The following is a 16833-nucleotide window of genomic DNA, read 5'->3' on the forward strand; positions in this document are numbered from 1 at the left end:
TTGGGCTTGAGGTGAATTGCTGCTGTTCTGTGCAACACACTGTACAGTACAAAGCTTTCTGTCCCTCTCTGTAATAGAACACTGTAGTGACTAGGAGGTGAATCGCTGCTGTAAAAATGCTTTTCTGTGCAACACACACTGCTTTCTTTTCCTCTCTCTGTTCAACAGAATGCTGATGTGACTGGGAGGTGAATGGCTGCTGGAAAAATGCTTTTCTGTGCAACACACAGCTCTGTCTGTCCCTCACTCTCTCTCTGCAATAAAAGGCTAAAGTGACTGGCCGCAAGATGGCTGCTGATTATATAGGGCTGTGACATCACAGGGGTGGCTGGCTGCTGATAGGCTGCATGTGATTCTGGGTCATTCCGCCTACCCTTGTTCCCGCCTTTCAGGGATCCCTTGCCCCATGTCCTCACATATGGATCCACCATTGTATATGCCTGGAGCCTGGACCACACTAAATGGAGTTTAATGAAACGATTCGCGCGATTGAATCGTGGCGATATTCACATTCGTTGCAAATCAAATTTTTCATAAAATTCAGAACTAATTCGGATTAGTCAGATTCGATTTGCTCATCCCTAGTTATAATGGGCTGTGTCCTTAAGGGGTTAAAGGGGTATTCCAGGCAAAAACTTTATATATATATATATATATATGTATATATATATATATATATATATAGATATATATCAACTGGCTCTGGAAAGTTAAACAGATTTGTAAATTACTTCTATTAAAAAATCTTAATCCTTCCAATAGTTATTAGCTTCTGAAGTTTTCTGTCTAACTGCTCATTGATGATGTCACGTCCCGGGAGCTGTGCATGATGGGAAAATATCCCCATAGCAACTGCACAGCTCCCGTGACGTGAGTCATCAGAGAGCAGTTAGACAGAAAACAACAACTCAACTTCAGAAGCTAATAACTATTGGAAGGATTAAGATTTTTTAATCAAAGTCATTTACAAATCTTTTTAACTTTCCGGAGCCAGTTGATATATAAAAAAAAGTTTTGGCCTGGAATACCCCTTTAAACATCATTTGTCCATCAGAATTAGAGCATGGTCTTCACCCTTTTTTTCTCTATGTATTCCTTTAGGTTGTATAGGGTACACAACCATAACTAACACCAGGACTTGTTTGGCAATATATCAATAGTAGAGCTACCTGTTCCTTTTTGATAGTGTGGATATTACTTTGGAAACATTCATACCTAAAAAGTAGCCTAAGTTTGAGGAACATGTCAGCATATAAATCTGCCGATATGCTGACGTATACTCCATACAAAGGCTACATTTCAGATCTGAACTTGGACAAACTATTGTGTCTTCAGTTTTTCAAGCATTTAAGACATTTAATATTTTTTTTCAGTCTCTGCAAACAACAAACCTGTTATTGAAGGAAGTGCTGTGCTACGGTTACCAGAAGATACACTGATTGGTGGGTGACATTTTGCATAGTTATTAGTTTAAAAGAGTTATTGCAGTTCTTTATCCACAGTGTTTGAAATATACCAATTGACAAAAAAAATATACATCCAGATAGAAAGTCTGATTGCTGCAAAACTCAGCATGCAGTTATGCCTCAGACAGTTACAACACTTTCGCAAAGTCTTTAGACCCTTTCACTTTTTTTTCCCAATTTGTTATGTTACGGCCTAGTGTTAAAATGAAAATGTATTAAAAAAGGAAAAACTAAAATGTTGCTTGGACATAAGTAATTTTTTTGTAGAATTTAGCTTTAAGGTGAAATTGATTTGACCTATAATCCCATTTGAGGGGTTTCTTATAAATATCTAAAATCTTCAGTATGGGAGCTGCCAAGAGGGATCTGATAGGGGATGGTGTCATTCTGTAGTTCACACAAAGTCTGCTGACAGTCTGTACAAGCCACTTCTTGGTACACATAAAGCCATGTCATTTTCTGGTTCCCTGAACAGTAATGAAAAGACTATTCTGAGCTGGAATAAAAAGGACGGTGCTGTAGCCTGTAGGACTAATGTTGGTAAAAGAAAAAGAAAAACAAAACATCAAACCTGAAATATTTCTTTAATCATGGTATTGATGAAGATATCAACTCATCCTTCAAAAACAAGCCCTCACACAGCTCCATTGGCAGAAAAATAGAAAGTTATGGCTCTAATAATATTTTTTTGGTCTTATTAGTGCTTTTTGGCAACATTGGTTGAGTGGTGGCCAGTATGTACAAGGAATATACTTGATTGGTGCAACTCATGTAAGACAGTTTTTGGGCACAAATGTCTGTGATTGAATGATTTTAACACAGAGTTTCTTTTGTACAGGTTCAGTTGTATATACAATACTTGCTACAGATAAAGATGGGGACAGTCTGGAATATGGCTTAACTGGAACAGATTCCTTCTATTTTTCATGTAACAAAAGCAATGGTGAGCTGACTCTCATTCTTGCTTTAGATTATGAGGTAAGCTGAAAAAGTATAGTAAACTATATGCTGTTATAAAGTCAAATGTATTTATTTCTTGAAAAAAATGCATAATATCTTGCCTTCTTATGATAGTTCTTTATTTCAAAACAAGGGGGAAATCCGTTTAGCCTATAAAGATTTGATTTTAATGGAAACTTATCCTTTCCTTGCTGTTTGTACCAAATGCCAAAACATCATCTGCTATAGGCTATGCTTACATCTATAAAGTAGCTTACATTCATCTTATAAACTAGCAAACTAGTAGTATGGTATGCCAACATATATCAAGGTATACTGCACTTTTAGGTCCCACAAAAAAACTGTATACTCTTTAGAGATGAGCGAATTTTAGAAAAATGTTCCCCCAAAAATTTGTTTCGATACGAATTTATTCATGGCGAATCGCTATAAAAAATTTCTATTTCTGGCCTTCAGAGATCCGGGGTGTAGAACGCTTTGCCTTTCTGTAACATGCATAGGGTGTGTGCTGGGTTAGTGAAATAATACTGCTATTCAGAATGACATGCAGATCAGAGGCGTCACTATTAGAATCACTGTTGCAGAGTGGCACAATGACAGAGCCTGGAGGTGGCATCATCATGAGGAGACAATATAGTGGCTGAATGATACAGCGTGGATGTGGTGGCAGCATGAGTAGACCATATAGTGGCTGAATGACACAGCGTGGAGGTGGCGGCAGCATGAGGAGAACATATAGTGGCTGAATGACACAACCTGGAGTTGGCGGCTGCATGAGAAGACCATATAGTGGCTTATTAACACAGCCTGGAGTTGGCGGCAGCATGAGGAGAACATATAGTGGCTGAATGACACAACCTGGAAGTGGCGGAAGCATGAGGAGACCATATAGTGGGTGAATGACACAGCCTGGAGGTGGCAGCAGCATGAGGAGAACATATGCTGGCAGAATGAGACAGCCTCGAGCTGGCATCAGCACAAGAACATATGGTGACAGAATGAGACAGCCTGAAGGTGGCAGCAGCAGCATCAGGAGTCCTGAAAGTGACCCGGTGACAGAGTGGTGTGGTGGGTAGCAATACCAGTACCCAGTGACGAAGGTGGGTGAAAAAAGGAGAGCTTGGCATCAGATGTGGGGCATCAGGCAGGTGGCAGGATCAGAATAGTAGCTGAGCCAGGTTGACAGAAGAAAACGGTCTCTTTTGTAAAAGTGTTAGTGTGCACAAGTAAGTATTGAGGATATGCATTACGTAAAACTTAACTTTTAATGATATGATTAGGATAAAATATATGGACCCCCAATTTTTTTTAAATCAAACAAAAGGAAAGGTGTGCAAAAAACACCATGTACCACCCACACCACCAAGTATTGATGTGATGCAAAGACCTCTAAAAGGTGTAAGGGAACAACATATGGTCCATTGTAACCGGTGGGGGTAAAAACTTCCCCTGTAAGGCCCACTCTCGCATTATTAATTCCCTTCTTGGAAAGTGTTACTCGCCCTAATAAGGGGGGCCCCCACACAGGAACCTCTCCCTATTTCCTCCTACAAACACTGCCATTTCCCAGGGCTTTTAGGTGGCAATAGGGAGAGGCTGGAGAGCCAGAAGTCATCCCGCTGCCGAATGGTGACAATTCAGCGGTCACTACACAAGCAAGGGAGCATGCATCATGCCATTTGTGCAAGTGACTCGGAGGGACTCCCTGCCTCCATCTCCACTGCAGACTGCCACGGTGAGTCTGGGTCCTCTGTCTCGCCTTCCTCAAAACCCTCTAGCTACTCTGGCTGCTCCTGCTCCTCCTCTCCTGTCAGATGACTAGAAAAACCGCCCATCTCACGAAACCTAAACTGTGCTCCAATGTTCCCCTCCCCCTCCTCCTCCTACAATTCAGCCACCACAGGGCTCATGTAGCCGTGAGATGTAGGCACCACGTCTCCAGTGCCTTGACCAGCCATCATTTCCAACACATGTTGTAGTAAATGAAGCAGTGGAATGACCTTGTTCATCCTGTAATTACTAATAAGGTGTCTTCTTCAAAGGGCCTGAGCAAATGGCAGGTGTCACGTATGAGCTGCCACTGGTTGACATTGAAGTTACACAGGGAAGTCCCCCTATCCGCTTGGATCATCAAGAAATTGGTGATGGCTTTTCTCTGTTTGTATTGTCGGTCCAACATATGGGGGATGGAATTACAACATGTGGAAACTAGGCAAATCAGACTATGTTGGGGGATACTGTTCTGACGCTGCAGCTCAAGGAGGGTGTGCTTTGCGGTGTACGAGTGGCTGAAGTGCATGCAAAGTTTCCTTCCCATTGTTAGGATGTCTTGTAGATGGGGGGAACACTTCAGGAACCGCTTGACAACCAGATTGAACACGTGTGCCATGCAGGGCACACGGCGCAGGCTTCCTTGTTGCAGCGCAGACAAGATGTTCTTCCCGTTGTCGGACACCATGATTGCCATTGCCAGTTTTTGTGGAGTAAGCCATGATTCAATTTCTTGATGAATGACTTTTAGCAGTTCCTCCCCGGTGTGACTTCATTCGCCAAGGCAAACCATGTGAAGAACAGCGTGATACCACCATGCCCTGCAGCCATGGTATGCCGTAGAGGCACTGAGACTTGTCTGTGCAGTGGAGGCTGAAGACACTGTGGAGGAAGAGGAGGCGGAGTCGCACACTGTCACAGGACGAACGGCGTGAGAGCGTGGAGGCAGAAGCGACTTAACCTGTCCAAGTTGCTGTTGTGGCTGTAAAGCACATGTATTGTCCCTGACCATAGTTACAGCTCAACATGTCGGTGCTGCCGTGCACTTTTGTGCAGACCAACAGACTCAAGGACTGGCCCACCTTCTGTTCCACAAAATTGGGCAGGGCTGGTACTGCCTTCTTCGCAAAGAAATGACGGCTTGGGACTCTCCACCTCGGCACAAGCCATCAGTTCTCTGAAAGGTGCAGAGTCCACCACTTGAAAAGGCAGGGACTGCAGCACCAGCAACTTGGACAGGAGCACATTCAGCTTCTGTGCTGTTGGATGAGTGGGCGCATACTGTTGTCTCTTGGACATGGCTTCGCCGATGGATTGCTGGTGGAATGACTGACTCGAAGTAGGAAGAGCAGGAGCATCTGGAGCCACAGAAGATGGGTATGAAACACAGCTCCCTTCGGCTGAGGAGGTGGAGCTTTGGCTGGCTGAAACAGGGAGCCGTGTGCCACTGGGTGATGCAGCAGGCTGGACCACCACTTTGGAACCATAGTTCTCCCAGGCCGCTTTTTGGTGACGCTGCATATGTTGACGCAGGGCCGTGGTGCCAACATTGGGACCCTGGCCATGCTTCACCTTCTGCCGACACATATTGCATGTGGCCAGGTTAACATCCTCCAGATGCTTGATGAAAAATTGCCACACTGGCGAGTAGCTGATTTTCCCACCAACAGTCTGCACTGATTGACTGCTACTGCCGCCGACTCCAGGAACCCCTGTTCCACTACCTCCCGGGAAGGTACCTGCCGGGAAGGATGTCTCCTCCACTTCTTGGTTTGGCAGTAGCTGCTGACTGTCCTCTAGTATATTGTCCTCACTAAATAGTTGAGCTGAACCCACAGCATAAGATACTTCTGTGGGGGAGGGAACAGCATAGGACAGAGGCAATGGGAGGACAGGGACTGCTCCCGGGCCATGTCAACTGAGGGTTGTGTATGAGGAACCCACCAACTGTTGACTGGGGGTGTCAGATGTCACCAATTGATGATGGCAGATGGGTTGCTGGTCAACACGACCGCTAGCTGATACTGGGAGCTCAGGCTTCTTGCTGCGACTCCTGCTGCCACTCGCCACTAGTCTGCTGTGACCTCTGCCTGATGAATTTAGTTTTTATCTACAACACCAGCAGGTGTGTACTTTTGCCTGGCCTTTCTCAGTATGTAGGCCCTTAAGACTTTAACAGGAACAAAATAGTACACCACTTAGATGTATAAATGTGGTATGCACCTATGAGGGGAGGATAATGCACTCCAGTACGCTTAAAACAGTATTTGTCTACAACACCAGCAGGTGTGTACTTTTGCCTGGCCTTACACAGTTACTAGGCCCTTAACCTCCTGAGCAGTAATCCCGAGCGTTACTTGGGGTTAATTTTCCCTGCCAGGATCGATAACCCCGACTCACGCTATAAGCAATGTGAAAGGAGATGTGAAATTCAATGCAAATAATTGTACCGCTTTTGGTACAAATTTCCAGACAGAATCATACCGCCAGGGAGGTTAAGACTTTAACAGGAAAGACATAGAACACCAATTAGATGTACGCATGTGGTATGCACTTATGAGGGGAGGACAATGTGCCCTAGTTGGCTTAAAACAGGCCAGCTGAAGCTCTTCAGTGAGCGAAACAGTGCTGTCGCCTTGTGGTACCCCCCCCCCACGTATGTCATCCTGTTCTATGAAATATGTGAGTATACACAGTAAAGAAGAAAATAGGGAAGATTTGGTGAGTGCCAACATTCATTTTTATATCGAAGTTTATTTGTCAAGTTGAAGCTATTTTGTCAGAGCGCCACGTTATATTCCATAATATTGAAGGCTGTTGGTCACATATCAGCGAACGATAGCTCCTGGTGGAACACAGTGCCAGACTATTACCTGTTTCTGTTGTACGCTTAAAACAGTATTTGTCTACAACACCAGCAGGTGTTTACTTTTGCCTTGCCTTTCACAGTATCTAGGCCCTTAAGACTTTAACAGGAACAAAATGTTACACCACTTAGATGTACGCACAGGTTACACTTAGTAGAGGACAAACTACTTTTAGTGCTCTGCTCACCCTAACTGGCTGGCTACTATTAGCTTCTCAGTTGTTGTACACACCAGTTCTGCAGCACACAGTCGCTGTGTCCTACACCCAAAATTCCACTTTCTCTCTCACTCTCACTCCCTTCCCTATCAGTGCTTCTAGGCTGGATTTGGGCTTGAGGTGAATTGCTGCTTTTCTGTGCAACACACTGCTCTCCTTCCCTCTCTGCAATAGAACATTGATGTAACTGGGAAGTGAATCGCTGCTGTAAAAATGCTTTTCTTTGGAACACACTCTGCTGTCTGTCTCTCTCTCTCTGCAATAAAAGGCTGAAGTGACTGGCTGCAAGATGGCTGCCGATTATATAGGGCTGTGACATCACAGGGGTGACTGGCTGCTTATAGGCTGCATGTGATTCAGGGTCATCCCGCTGACCCTTGTTCCTGCCTTCCCAGGATTCCTTGCCCCATGTCCTCACATGTGGATTCGCCATTTTAGATGCCCTGGAGCCTGGGCTGCACTAAATGGAGTTTAACCCCTTAAGGATGCAGCGCCTACCTGTATGCCCTGAGTCCGCTCCCTTTCTATAAAGGGTCGGGCCCAGCACCTAGCAATGGCTGGGACCCGTGGCTAATAGCGCGCGGCACTGATCTCAGTGCAGCGTGCTATTAACCCTTTAGATGCGGCGTTCAAAGTTAATCGCCGCATCTAAAGTGAAACTAAACTGCTCCCGGCTAGCTCAGTGGGCTATTTGGGACCGCCACAGTAAAATCGTAGTGTCCCGAACAGCTGTAGGACACGAGGAGGGTCCCCCTACCTTCCTCCTGGTGTCCGATCGCCAAATGACTGCTCAGTGCCTGAGATCCAGGCATGAGCAGTCAAGCAGCAGAATCATCGATCAATGTTATCCTATGGGATAACAACGATCAATGTAAAAGATTAGTGTGTGCAGTGTTATAGCCCCCTAGGGGGGCTATAACATTGCAAAAAAAAGAAGTGAAAAAAAAAAAAGTTAATAAAGATCATTTAACCCCTTCCCTAATAAAAGTTTGAATCACCCCCCCCCCTTTCCCATTTAAAAAAAAAATGTTTGAATTATAAAAATATATCGTTAATTAAACCGCACAGTCAATGGCGTATGCACAAAAAAATTCCAAAGTACAAAATAACTTATTTTTGATCACTTTTTATATCATGAAAAAAATGAATAAAAAGTGATCAAAAAGTCCACTTAATACAAAAATGGTACCACTAAAAACTTCAGATCATGGCGCAAAAAATGAGCCCTCATACCGCCCCGTACAAGGAAGAAAAAATGTTAATTGTATACATTTTCCTGTATGTAGATATGATTTTTTCCAGAAGTACGATAACAAGTAGGGTATCATTTTAATCGTATGGACCTATAGAATGAACATAAGGTGTCATTTTTACCGAAAAATGTACTGCGTAGAAACAGAAGCCCCACAAAATTGCACAGTTGCACAATGATTTTTTTTTTCTGTTTCGTCGTAGATTTTTGGGTAAAATGACTGATGTCATTACAAAGTAGAATTGGTGGCGCAAAAAATAAGCTATCATATGGATTTTTAGGTGCAAAATTGAAAATGTTATGATTTTTAAAAGGTAAGGAGGAACAAAGAAAGTGAAAAACGGAAAAACACTCTTTAAGGGGTTAATGAAGCGATTTGCACCATCTAACTGAGGCGATATTCACACTTGTTGTGAATGAAATTTTACCTGAAATTCGTAACAAATTCGGATTTGTCAGATTTGATCCGCTCATCCCTAATACTCTTGATAATGGACCAAATCTTGTTGCTATTAGACTAGGTGCAGACCATTGAAATCAGTGTACTGTATCTGGTTTTGTACACCGCATACTGTTTAGCATACCACAAACAAAGTTATTTTCTGATATGAACATAGCCATACCTTTGATATTACTTACAGGGACTCCTCCTCAGACTGTGATTTACTTCCGTGGGAGCTAAGCTCTGTAACCCAGCACAACTACTCACAATCTATAGAGTTTGGTTTCAGACCACCTGCCAATCAGATATAGATGGCCTATCCTAAGGATAGGCTTGCAATATAAAAACGCCCCAGAAAACCCCTTTAAGAACAACAAGACAGAATGCTAAAATGGCAGTACTCTGAGTCTTACTTGCTTGTAGAAGACCCTGTGCAAGAATCAGTACATCTACTACATTTTCCCAATGATCTGTGGATAAATCAGAGATATCTTACGAAGAGCTTTATTACATGGTCTAGAGACACTTGACTGCAGTGGACCAAATATTTACCAGCAAGTGGCTTTCCACATCTGAGCTTCTGAACTGGAAGTATCCAAGATAACTTGGGGAGAATCATTCGACAATATGGTATAGTTGTAAATATTTTAAATAACTGGCTCAAGGGCACATTGTACCTTCCCTGTAAATCCTAGAAAGTTATAAATGAGAAAGAACTTGTCAAAATCTGTTCTAGATATTTAAAGCATTACTTTGATTCCAAAATCTTTTGACATGTCATAGAGACATTTTATCAGTCAGAGTCAGGGGAAGCCCTCTCCTGATCATCTCTTCTAAAGTCTCTCTGCTTCTATAGAGTCTGCCTCCAGGAGAGAGACAGGGAGCGCAGTGCTTAGCTGCTTGTTCTAGCGATTGGCAGGGGTCTGAACACCCAGTTCCTTACCAATGAAAACTTTTGACATGTCTTACTTTAATAAAAAGTCCAAAACAGCATACTAGAATGGTTATAACAATAAGTGAGATGAGGATTAAGCTATTTAAGGATCATAAATGGAACCTGTAAAGAAATGCAGCTTTATAAATATCCTCCACTGTATGTCTTCAGAAGGAGTCACCGCACTGCTGGTTGTAATCACACCCTATTTGGCCCATATTTACACCTACTAAGTTGTGATCATGCGTGATTGACAGCCCTGGTACTGCCAACCTCTTATCCCTTCTTCATTTGCGCAGGCCCAAAGGATTGATAATGCCCAATCCTTTCCATTGTATGCAGCATCTTGGCCGTGCCCGAAACAGAGAGTTGGAGATACCCTCATAAGGCTGCGTTCACACTATAAAAATACCTCCATTATAAACGCCCGTTATAAAAACCCTGGAAATTGTCCGTTAAACGCCCGTTAGTAAAATCCCATTATAGTCTATAGGATTTTTCTAATAGCCGTTTTAACCCTTTATCACCCGTTACTAATAACGGCCATTATTTTGTGACGGGTGAATGAATTGAAGAAATAGTGCATGCACTGTTTCTCCCGTTACTATCGCCCGTCACAAAATAACGGCCGTCATTAATAATGGGCGATAACGGGTTAAAACGGCCATTAGAAAAATCCCATAGACTATTTTCTAACGGCCATTTTACGACCGATTTTCAAGATTTTTATGTTCATTATGGATGAATTTTTATAGTGGGAAAGGGGCCTTAGATCCAACTACTGCACCATATAAGGCTGTGGCTGCATTACAATAATATACATACAGCTGTAACTGGGAATAGACTAGCTAAGAGGCTAAAAAGAATTGATATAAAAAGTATCCGCCCCCTCCCATAGACCTGTATTGAGGGGGCGGAGCGTGATATCATGAGGGGGTGGGGCTATGACATCACGAGCTCCCGATGCAGGCTCCAGCGCTTGGAACAGTTTGTTCCAAATACTGAGCAGCGGAGTACCCCTTTAAAATGGGTTTCATATGAGAATGGGAATAGTGTACATATGCCAACATGTACAGTAAATATTCCCATCAAAGCAAAACTGAACAGTTTCTGGTATTTGAAAATAATGTTAGGCATTTCTTTGATTTATGTTGATATGTGTAATAAACATTTGCCTTTTTTTCTGTAGACGAAAAAGGAACTTCTTGTCATTCAGACAGTAACTGATGGTAAAGAATCAGTAAGTAGTCACTATTTATGTAAAGGTTCCATGTAATTTTTTATATAATAACAGTACATTCAGGTTCAGACAGCACAGATTCTAAAATTGTTTTTCTCTTGTGTATGTTCTCTATAAGTTTGACTCTTCGCCTTCATATTAATTCAGTAGGTGCAAATAAGGGGACAACACACCAAATGGCCAGGTATTGCTCAAAATTATTTATTAATCAATCCTATATATCAGAGTCTTTTGTCCCATGTCACCACATCATACAAACTACTATTCAATGCTAACCTAATTAAGAGAAGGGGCATTGCTAGGTCTCCAAAAGACCAGGGATTAGAGCTCATAGCCCCAGCCACACCCTAACCATACCCTTAGTCATGTCCCGAACCATACCCTCAGCCACTCCCATGCACACCCAGCCTCCTCCTTCAATATTCTTCCTAATACCAGCAGGCAACCCTACGGTGTAGTCGTAGCAATCACACTTCTATTACCCTTAGATGTCAGAAGATGGGTGATTACTGCAACCACACTCATCATTTCCAAGTAGCTCCTTTCTTCTAAGTACAGAAAGGTGAAAGGTGACCCCTGCAGAGAGATAACACTGGATCCACCACCAATCACTGCAGAGATACTCATCCTTCTCCCTATAGAATGACCTCTCTGAAAATGTCACAGAGAATGCTTAGTGGCGGTTCCAATTCATATAAATGGGACATGTCCTGTTCATTGTTGTCTATGGTCAATGGATCCTGCTGTAAAGCATTTCTCTAAATGCTGTTCAAAACTGCGCAGGCAAGATTGCAGTCCCCATAATAATGTACAAACAATTACAATAAAAAAAATAGAAACAGTTTAGAAAAAAAGAACATGTTTTAGTATCTGCTTCTTATCAGTGTAAAAAAATCTAGGTAACACTTTTTTTTTTGATAAGGAGTGAATTCAAATAAAAAGTGATACATACCTATTTTACTTAAAAATGAAAGTAGTCCCCATACTTAAATTACAGTAAAAAGAAAACATTTTTAGAGTGGGAACAATGTGTGAGTAAACTTATTTAGTTAACAAAACACATGTATTTGTCTTCAATCTTCACAGTAAATGAAAAATGGTATTCTAAAATCTCTGGTGTACATCCAGCTAGGTACTATGGTACTATTTTATTATTTGGTTACCATATTTGGAATGTGTCTTAGCTCATTACATGATTTCTTTCTTTAAGGATCAGAGAACATTAAGCATTCAACTTCGAGATAGCAATGATAATGCACCTGTGTTTTATGGCCTACCGTATGCAGTAGAGGTCCCTGAGGTAAGCAAAATGATAGTTGATGATAGTTTTCATACAAGAAGCAACGTCATTTGTTTTTATGACTGATCATCTTATTTTTAAACACAATAAATAGAGTCCTCTGTATATACGGTAAATATATTTTCAACCAGCAGCTATCTCTGTAGTGTGAAATTAAAAAAAAACCTTAACCCCTTAAGGACTGGGGGTTTTTCCGTTTTTTGCACTTTCATTTTTTCCTCCTTTCCTTTAAAAAATCATATGTCTTTCAATTTTGTCTCCCACATCTGATCACTGGAGGTTTCAGCAGTGGTATGACCTTTGATCAACAAATTTTTTGGAGATCTTTCTAAACAAAGGTCATTTTAAAATCCGATTACCCCTTTAAGGTGGACACGTTCATTAATATGTTTAAAATTGTCATCTTCTGACCCCTATAACTTTTTATTTTTCCACGTATGGGGCGGAATAAGGGCTCATTTTTTGCGCTGTGATCTGAAGTTTCTACCTGTACCATTTTTGTATTGATCGAACTTTTTGATCGCTTTTTATTCATTTTTTCATGATATAAAAAGTGACCAAAAAGATGCTATTTTGGATTTTTTTATTTTTTTGCACGTATACCATAGACCGTGCGGTTTAATTAACAAAATATTTCTATAATTCGGACATTTCCGCACCCGGCGATACCACATGTTTATTTTTATTTACCCTTTTTTTTTTTTAAATGGGAACAGGTGGGTGATTCAAACTTTTGTTAGGGAAGGGGTTAAATGATCCTTATTAACTTTTTTTTTTCACTTATTTTTTGCAATGTTATAGCTCCCATAGGGGGCTATAACACTGCACACATTGATCTTTTACATTGATCATTGTTATCCCATAGGATAACATTGATCAATGATTCTGCCGCTTGACTGCTCATGCATGGATCTCAGGCACTGAGCAGACATTCAGCGATTGGACACGCAGCGAATTTGCCACGGTGGTCCCGAACAGCCCACTGAGCAAACCGGCAGTACTTTACTTTCACTTTAGACTTGGCAATCAAATCTGAATTAAAGGGTTAATAGCGCGGCACCGTGATCAGTGCCATGCTATTAGCCACGGGCCTGACCCGCTATGACGCTGTGGCCCCGCGTTATAGACCAGGAGTGGACTCATCGCGTTGAGGTATGCCCTGAGTCCTTCAGTGGTTAAGGGTAGGATCACACGTGCCGTATTTTGCTGCATATTTTCCTACTCATTGAAGTCGATGGATAATAACATCAGCTGCAGAAAAAACTCAGCAAAATACAACACATGTTACCCTATCCTAAAATAGATTAATAGTTTAGAAAATCCTTTTTCATATACAGGAGCTTACTAGAGAGTTCAAAGTTAAAGGGGTATTCTAGGAAAAAACTTTTTTTTTTTTTTTTTTTTTTTTTTATATCAACTGGCTCCAGAAAGTTAAACAGATTTGTAAATTACTTCTATTAAAATTTTTTAATCCTTCCAATAATTATCAGCTGCTGAAGTTGAGTTGTTATTTTCTGTCTGGCAACATGCTCTCTGCTGACATCTCTGCTTGTCTCGCGAACTGCACAGAGTAGAAGAGGTTTGCTATTGGGATTTGCTTCTACTCTGGACAGTTCCTGAGACAGGTGTCATCAGAGAGCACTTAGACAGTAAAGAACAACTCAACTTCAGCAGCTCTTAAGTACTGAAAGAATTAAGATTTTTTAATAGAAGTAATTTACAAATCTGTTCACTTTCTGGAGCCAGTATACATATATATATATATATATGTGTGTGTATATATATATATATATATATATATATATACATATATATATACATTTTCTGGATAACCCCTTTAAGAAAGGGGAATCACTAGTTTTAAAAATTGCATCAATAAGCCAGATTAGTGAGAGGATACCCGGGGAAGCCATTGATGTAAAGTAATATTTTTTCCTGAGATGGGACTGCAGTAGAACTGAATTTCAGCCTGGGTTCTCCCACATCTGATCACTGGAGGTTTCAGCAGTGGTATGACCTTTAAACAACAAATTTTTTGGAGATCTTTCTAAACAAAGGTCATTTTAAAATCCGATTACCCCTTTAAGGTGGACACGTTCATTTGATTATGTTGGATTTTTATCTGACCAACCATTGATTCTCTTAAACATATACATTGCATTACATGAAAGATTAGTTGATTGAGGAGTATTTTATACCATTTTTAACTTTCCATTAATGCACTTTGTAGTCCTTCTGTGTTTTTTTTTTATTACCCTCAGTTATCAAGCTATATGAATTAAAATATTTAATTGACTATCTGCAATTTTTACTGAATTGTCAGATGAATGGGAACTTTGTTACCAAAGGTGTGTGAATCAGACTCGAGGTTTGAGTATGAGACAGAGAGAATAAATTATGTTCAGGGGGTATGTGATTATGAAGCTCCCAATCACAACCCTCTAGGCCTATCAATCACACTGTATTTTGCAACAAATTTCCCACTCATTCAGTGAAAAGTACAGACAGGCAACCAAATAGTAAAACTCCTATATTTCGACAACTGGGGTAGTAGCAAGAAAGTAAAAAATACCATTGAAATCAGGGCATCCGGAGCTATAGCATGATGTAAAACATTTTTTTGGGACTGACCACAGGTAATTTTTACATATTCTGAGGGGGCTGGTTGGAGAGAAATGAATATTCGTAAGCAGTAGCAGCAGAAAAAAATAATAATAATAAAAAAAACAGTCACAGACTGTTTGGAGACAGAAAAAAGAGGCGGATGCTTTGTTGCCTAGTGGACACCAATGGATCCCGATGTTTCCAATTGACATAATTGGGGTCTGTCTGGTAGGATTTGTTTATTTAGCTGGACACAACTTTTTAAAAACTACTGCTTGCAGAATTTTTTTGTCTGTTCAGATCTCGCTCTAGCGCAAATGTGAACATAGCTTAAAGGGGTTGTGCGCTGCCCTAACTTTCGAGCTCTGCTCACAGTGTCCGGAAGTTCATTACTCCGAACGCTGTGTGCGGGCTTCCGTCGGGCTTCCGCCGGGCGTGACGTCACGCCCGGCCCCTCGTGACGTCGTGCCCGCCCCCTCGTGACGTCACACCCGCCCCCTCGTGACGTCACGCCCGCCCCCTCTACCAAAGTCTATGGGAAGGGGCGTGACAGCGGTTGCGCCAACTTCCCATAGACTTTCGTTGAGGGGGCTGGCGAGACGTTGCGAGGGGCCGGGCGTGACATCACACCCGGTGGCCACGAACACGTAAGCCCGCACACAGCGTTCGGAGTAATGAACTTCCGGACACTGTGAGCGGAGCTCCGAAAGTCAGGGCAGCGCACAACCCCTTTAAATAAATTGTTTCTAGTATTATTCTAGATTTTCACATTTTTAAAATAAAGTGGTCCTAAATTACCTAAGTGAGGGAATGTGTACTAGGATTAAATGTCAGAAATAGGGAAAAACAAAGTTTTAATTGATGTGGGTAAGGTGTATGTAAACTTATGACTTTTACTCTATTTACTACATCATTCAAAAATTATATTACTGTTACAGTGAAATATCCCTTAGTAGACACCTCCCAATAGGGGAAAGCTCCCAATAGTGGACAGCTTTTAATTCCTCGGCAGAGTCCCATACGACTTAATGTATTTGCACCCTCCGAATAGGGGACATTCCCAATAGTGGACGCGGACACACCCAACAGAGAACAATTGGGGACAAAACACTCCCAATAGGGGAGTCTTTTTCCATGAATAGTTCAGTCCATGCCAAACCTGAGACCACCACGAATCAGTTGTAATGTATATGCAAACTCATGAGCAAATATTTTATTCCCTGCAGTAGAACAGACGCCGAGAAATTCTAAAACTTAAAGGAGTAGTCCACTGGAAAACATTTTCTTTTAAATCAACTGATGTCAGAAAGTTAAACAGATTTGTAAATTACTTCTATTAAAAAATCTTAATCCTTCCAGTACTTATCAGCTGCTGAATGCTCCAGAGGAAGTTCTTTCTTTCTGTCTGACCACAGTGCTCTCTGCTAACACCTCTGTCCATGTTAGGAACGGTCTAGAGTAAGAGAGTTTTGCTATGGGGATTTGTTCCTACTCTGGACAGTTCCTAAAACATACAGAGGTGTCAGCAGAGAGCACTGTGGTCAGACAGAAAGGAAATTCAAAAAGAAAAGAACTTCCTCTGTAGTATACAGCAGCTGATAAGTATTGGAAGGATTAAGATTTTTAAATAGAATTAATTTACAAATCTAAAAAAATTGGGGTATGTGCAGCTCACAATATAAATTAATCGAGGCTAAATGGAAAGTATTTACACCAAAAAAATACTAGTACAAAATAATATATAAGGAAAAAAAAGGGGGGGTACCAAATGCCTCTAGACT

The 16833-nt window shown here is 41.4% G+C and overlaps 1 protein-coding gene across 6 annotated transcripts in view; it reads left to right on the plus strand.

The window, feature by feature from the left end:
* The window catches only part of CDHR2 (cadherin related family member 2), a 231215-nt gene that overhangs the window by 89603 nt on the left and 124779 nt on the right, over positions 1–16833 (plus strand). For all 6 annotated transcript variants that reach the window (XM_056574710.1, XM_056574708.1, XM_056574711.1 and 3 more), the window contains exons 3-6: positions 1374–1442; positions 2305–2444; positions 11098–11148; positions 12359–12448. In XM_056574710.1, the coding sequence (XP_056430685.1) occupies positions 1374–1442; positions 2305–2444; positions 11098–11148; positions 12359–12448 (350 nt within the window). The remainder of the gene's footprint in view (positions 1–1373; positions 1443–2304; positions 2445–11097; positions 11149–12358; positions 12449–16833) is intronic.

This window comes from Hyla sarda, chromosome 4 (genome assembly GCF_029499605.1).
Source record: "Hyla sarda isolate aHylSar1 chromosome 4, aHylSar1.hap1, whole genome shotgun sequence".
Lineage (NCBI taxonomy): Eukaryota > Metazoa > Chordata > Amphibia > Anura > Hylidae > Hyla > Hyla sarda.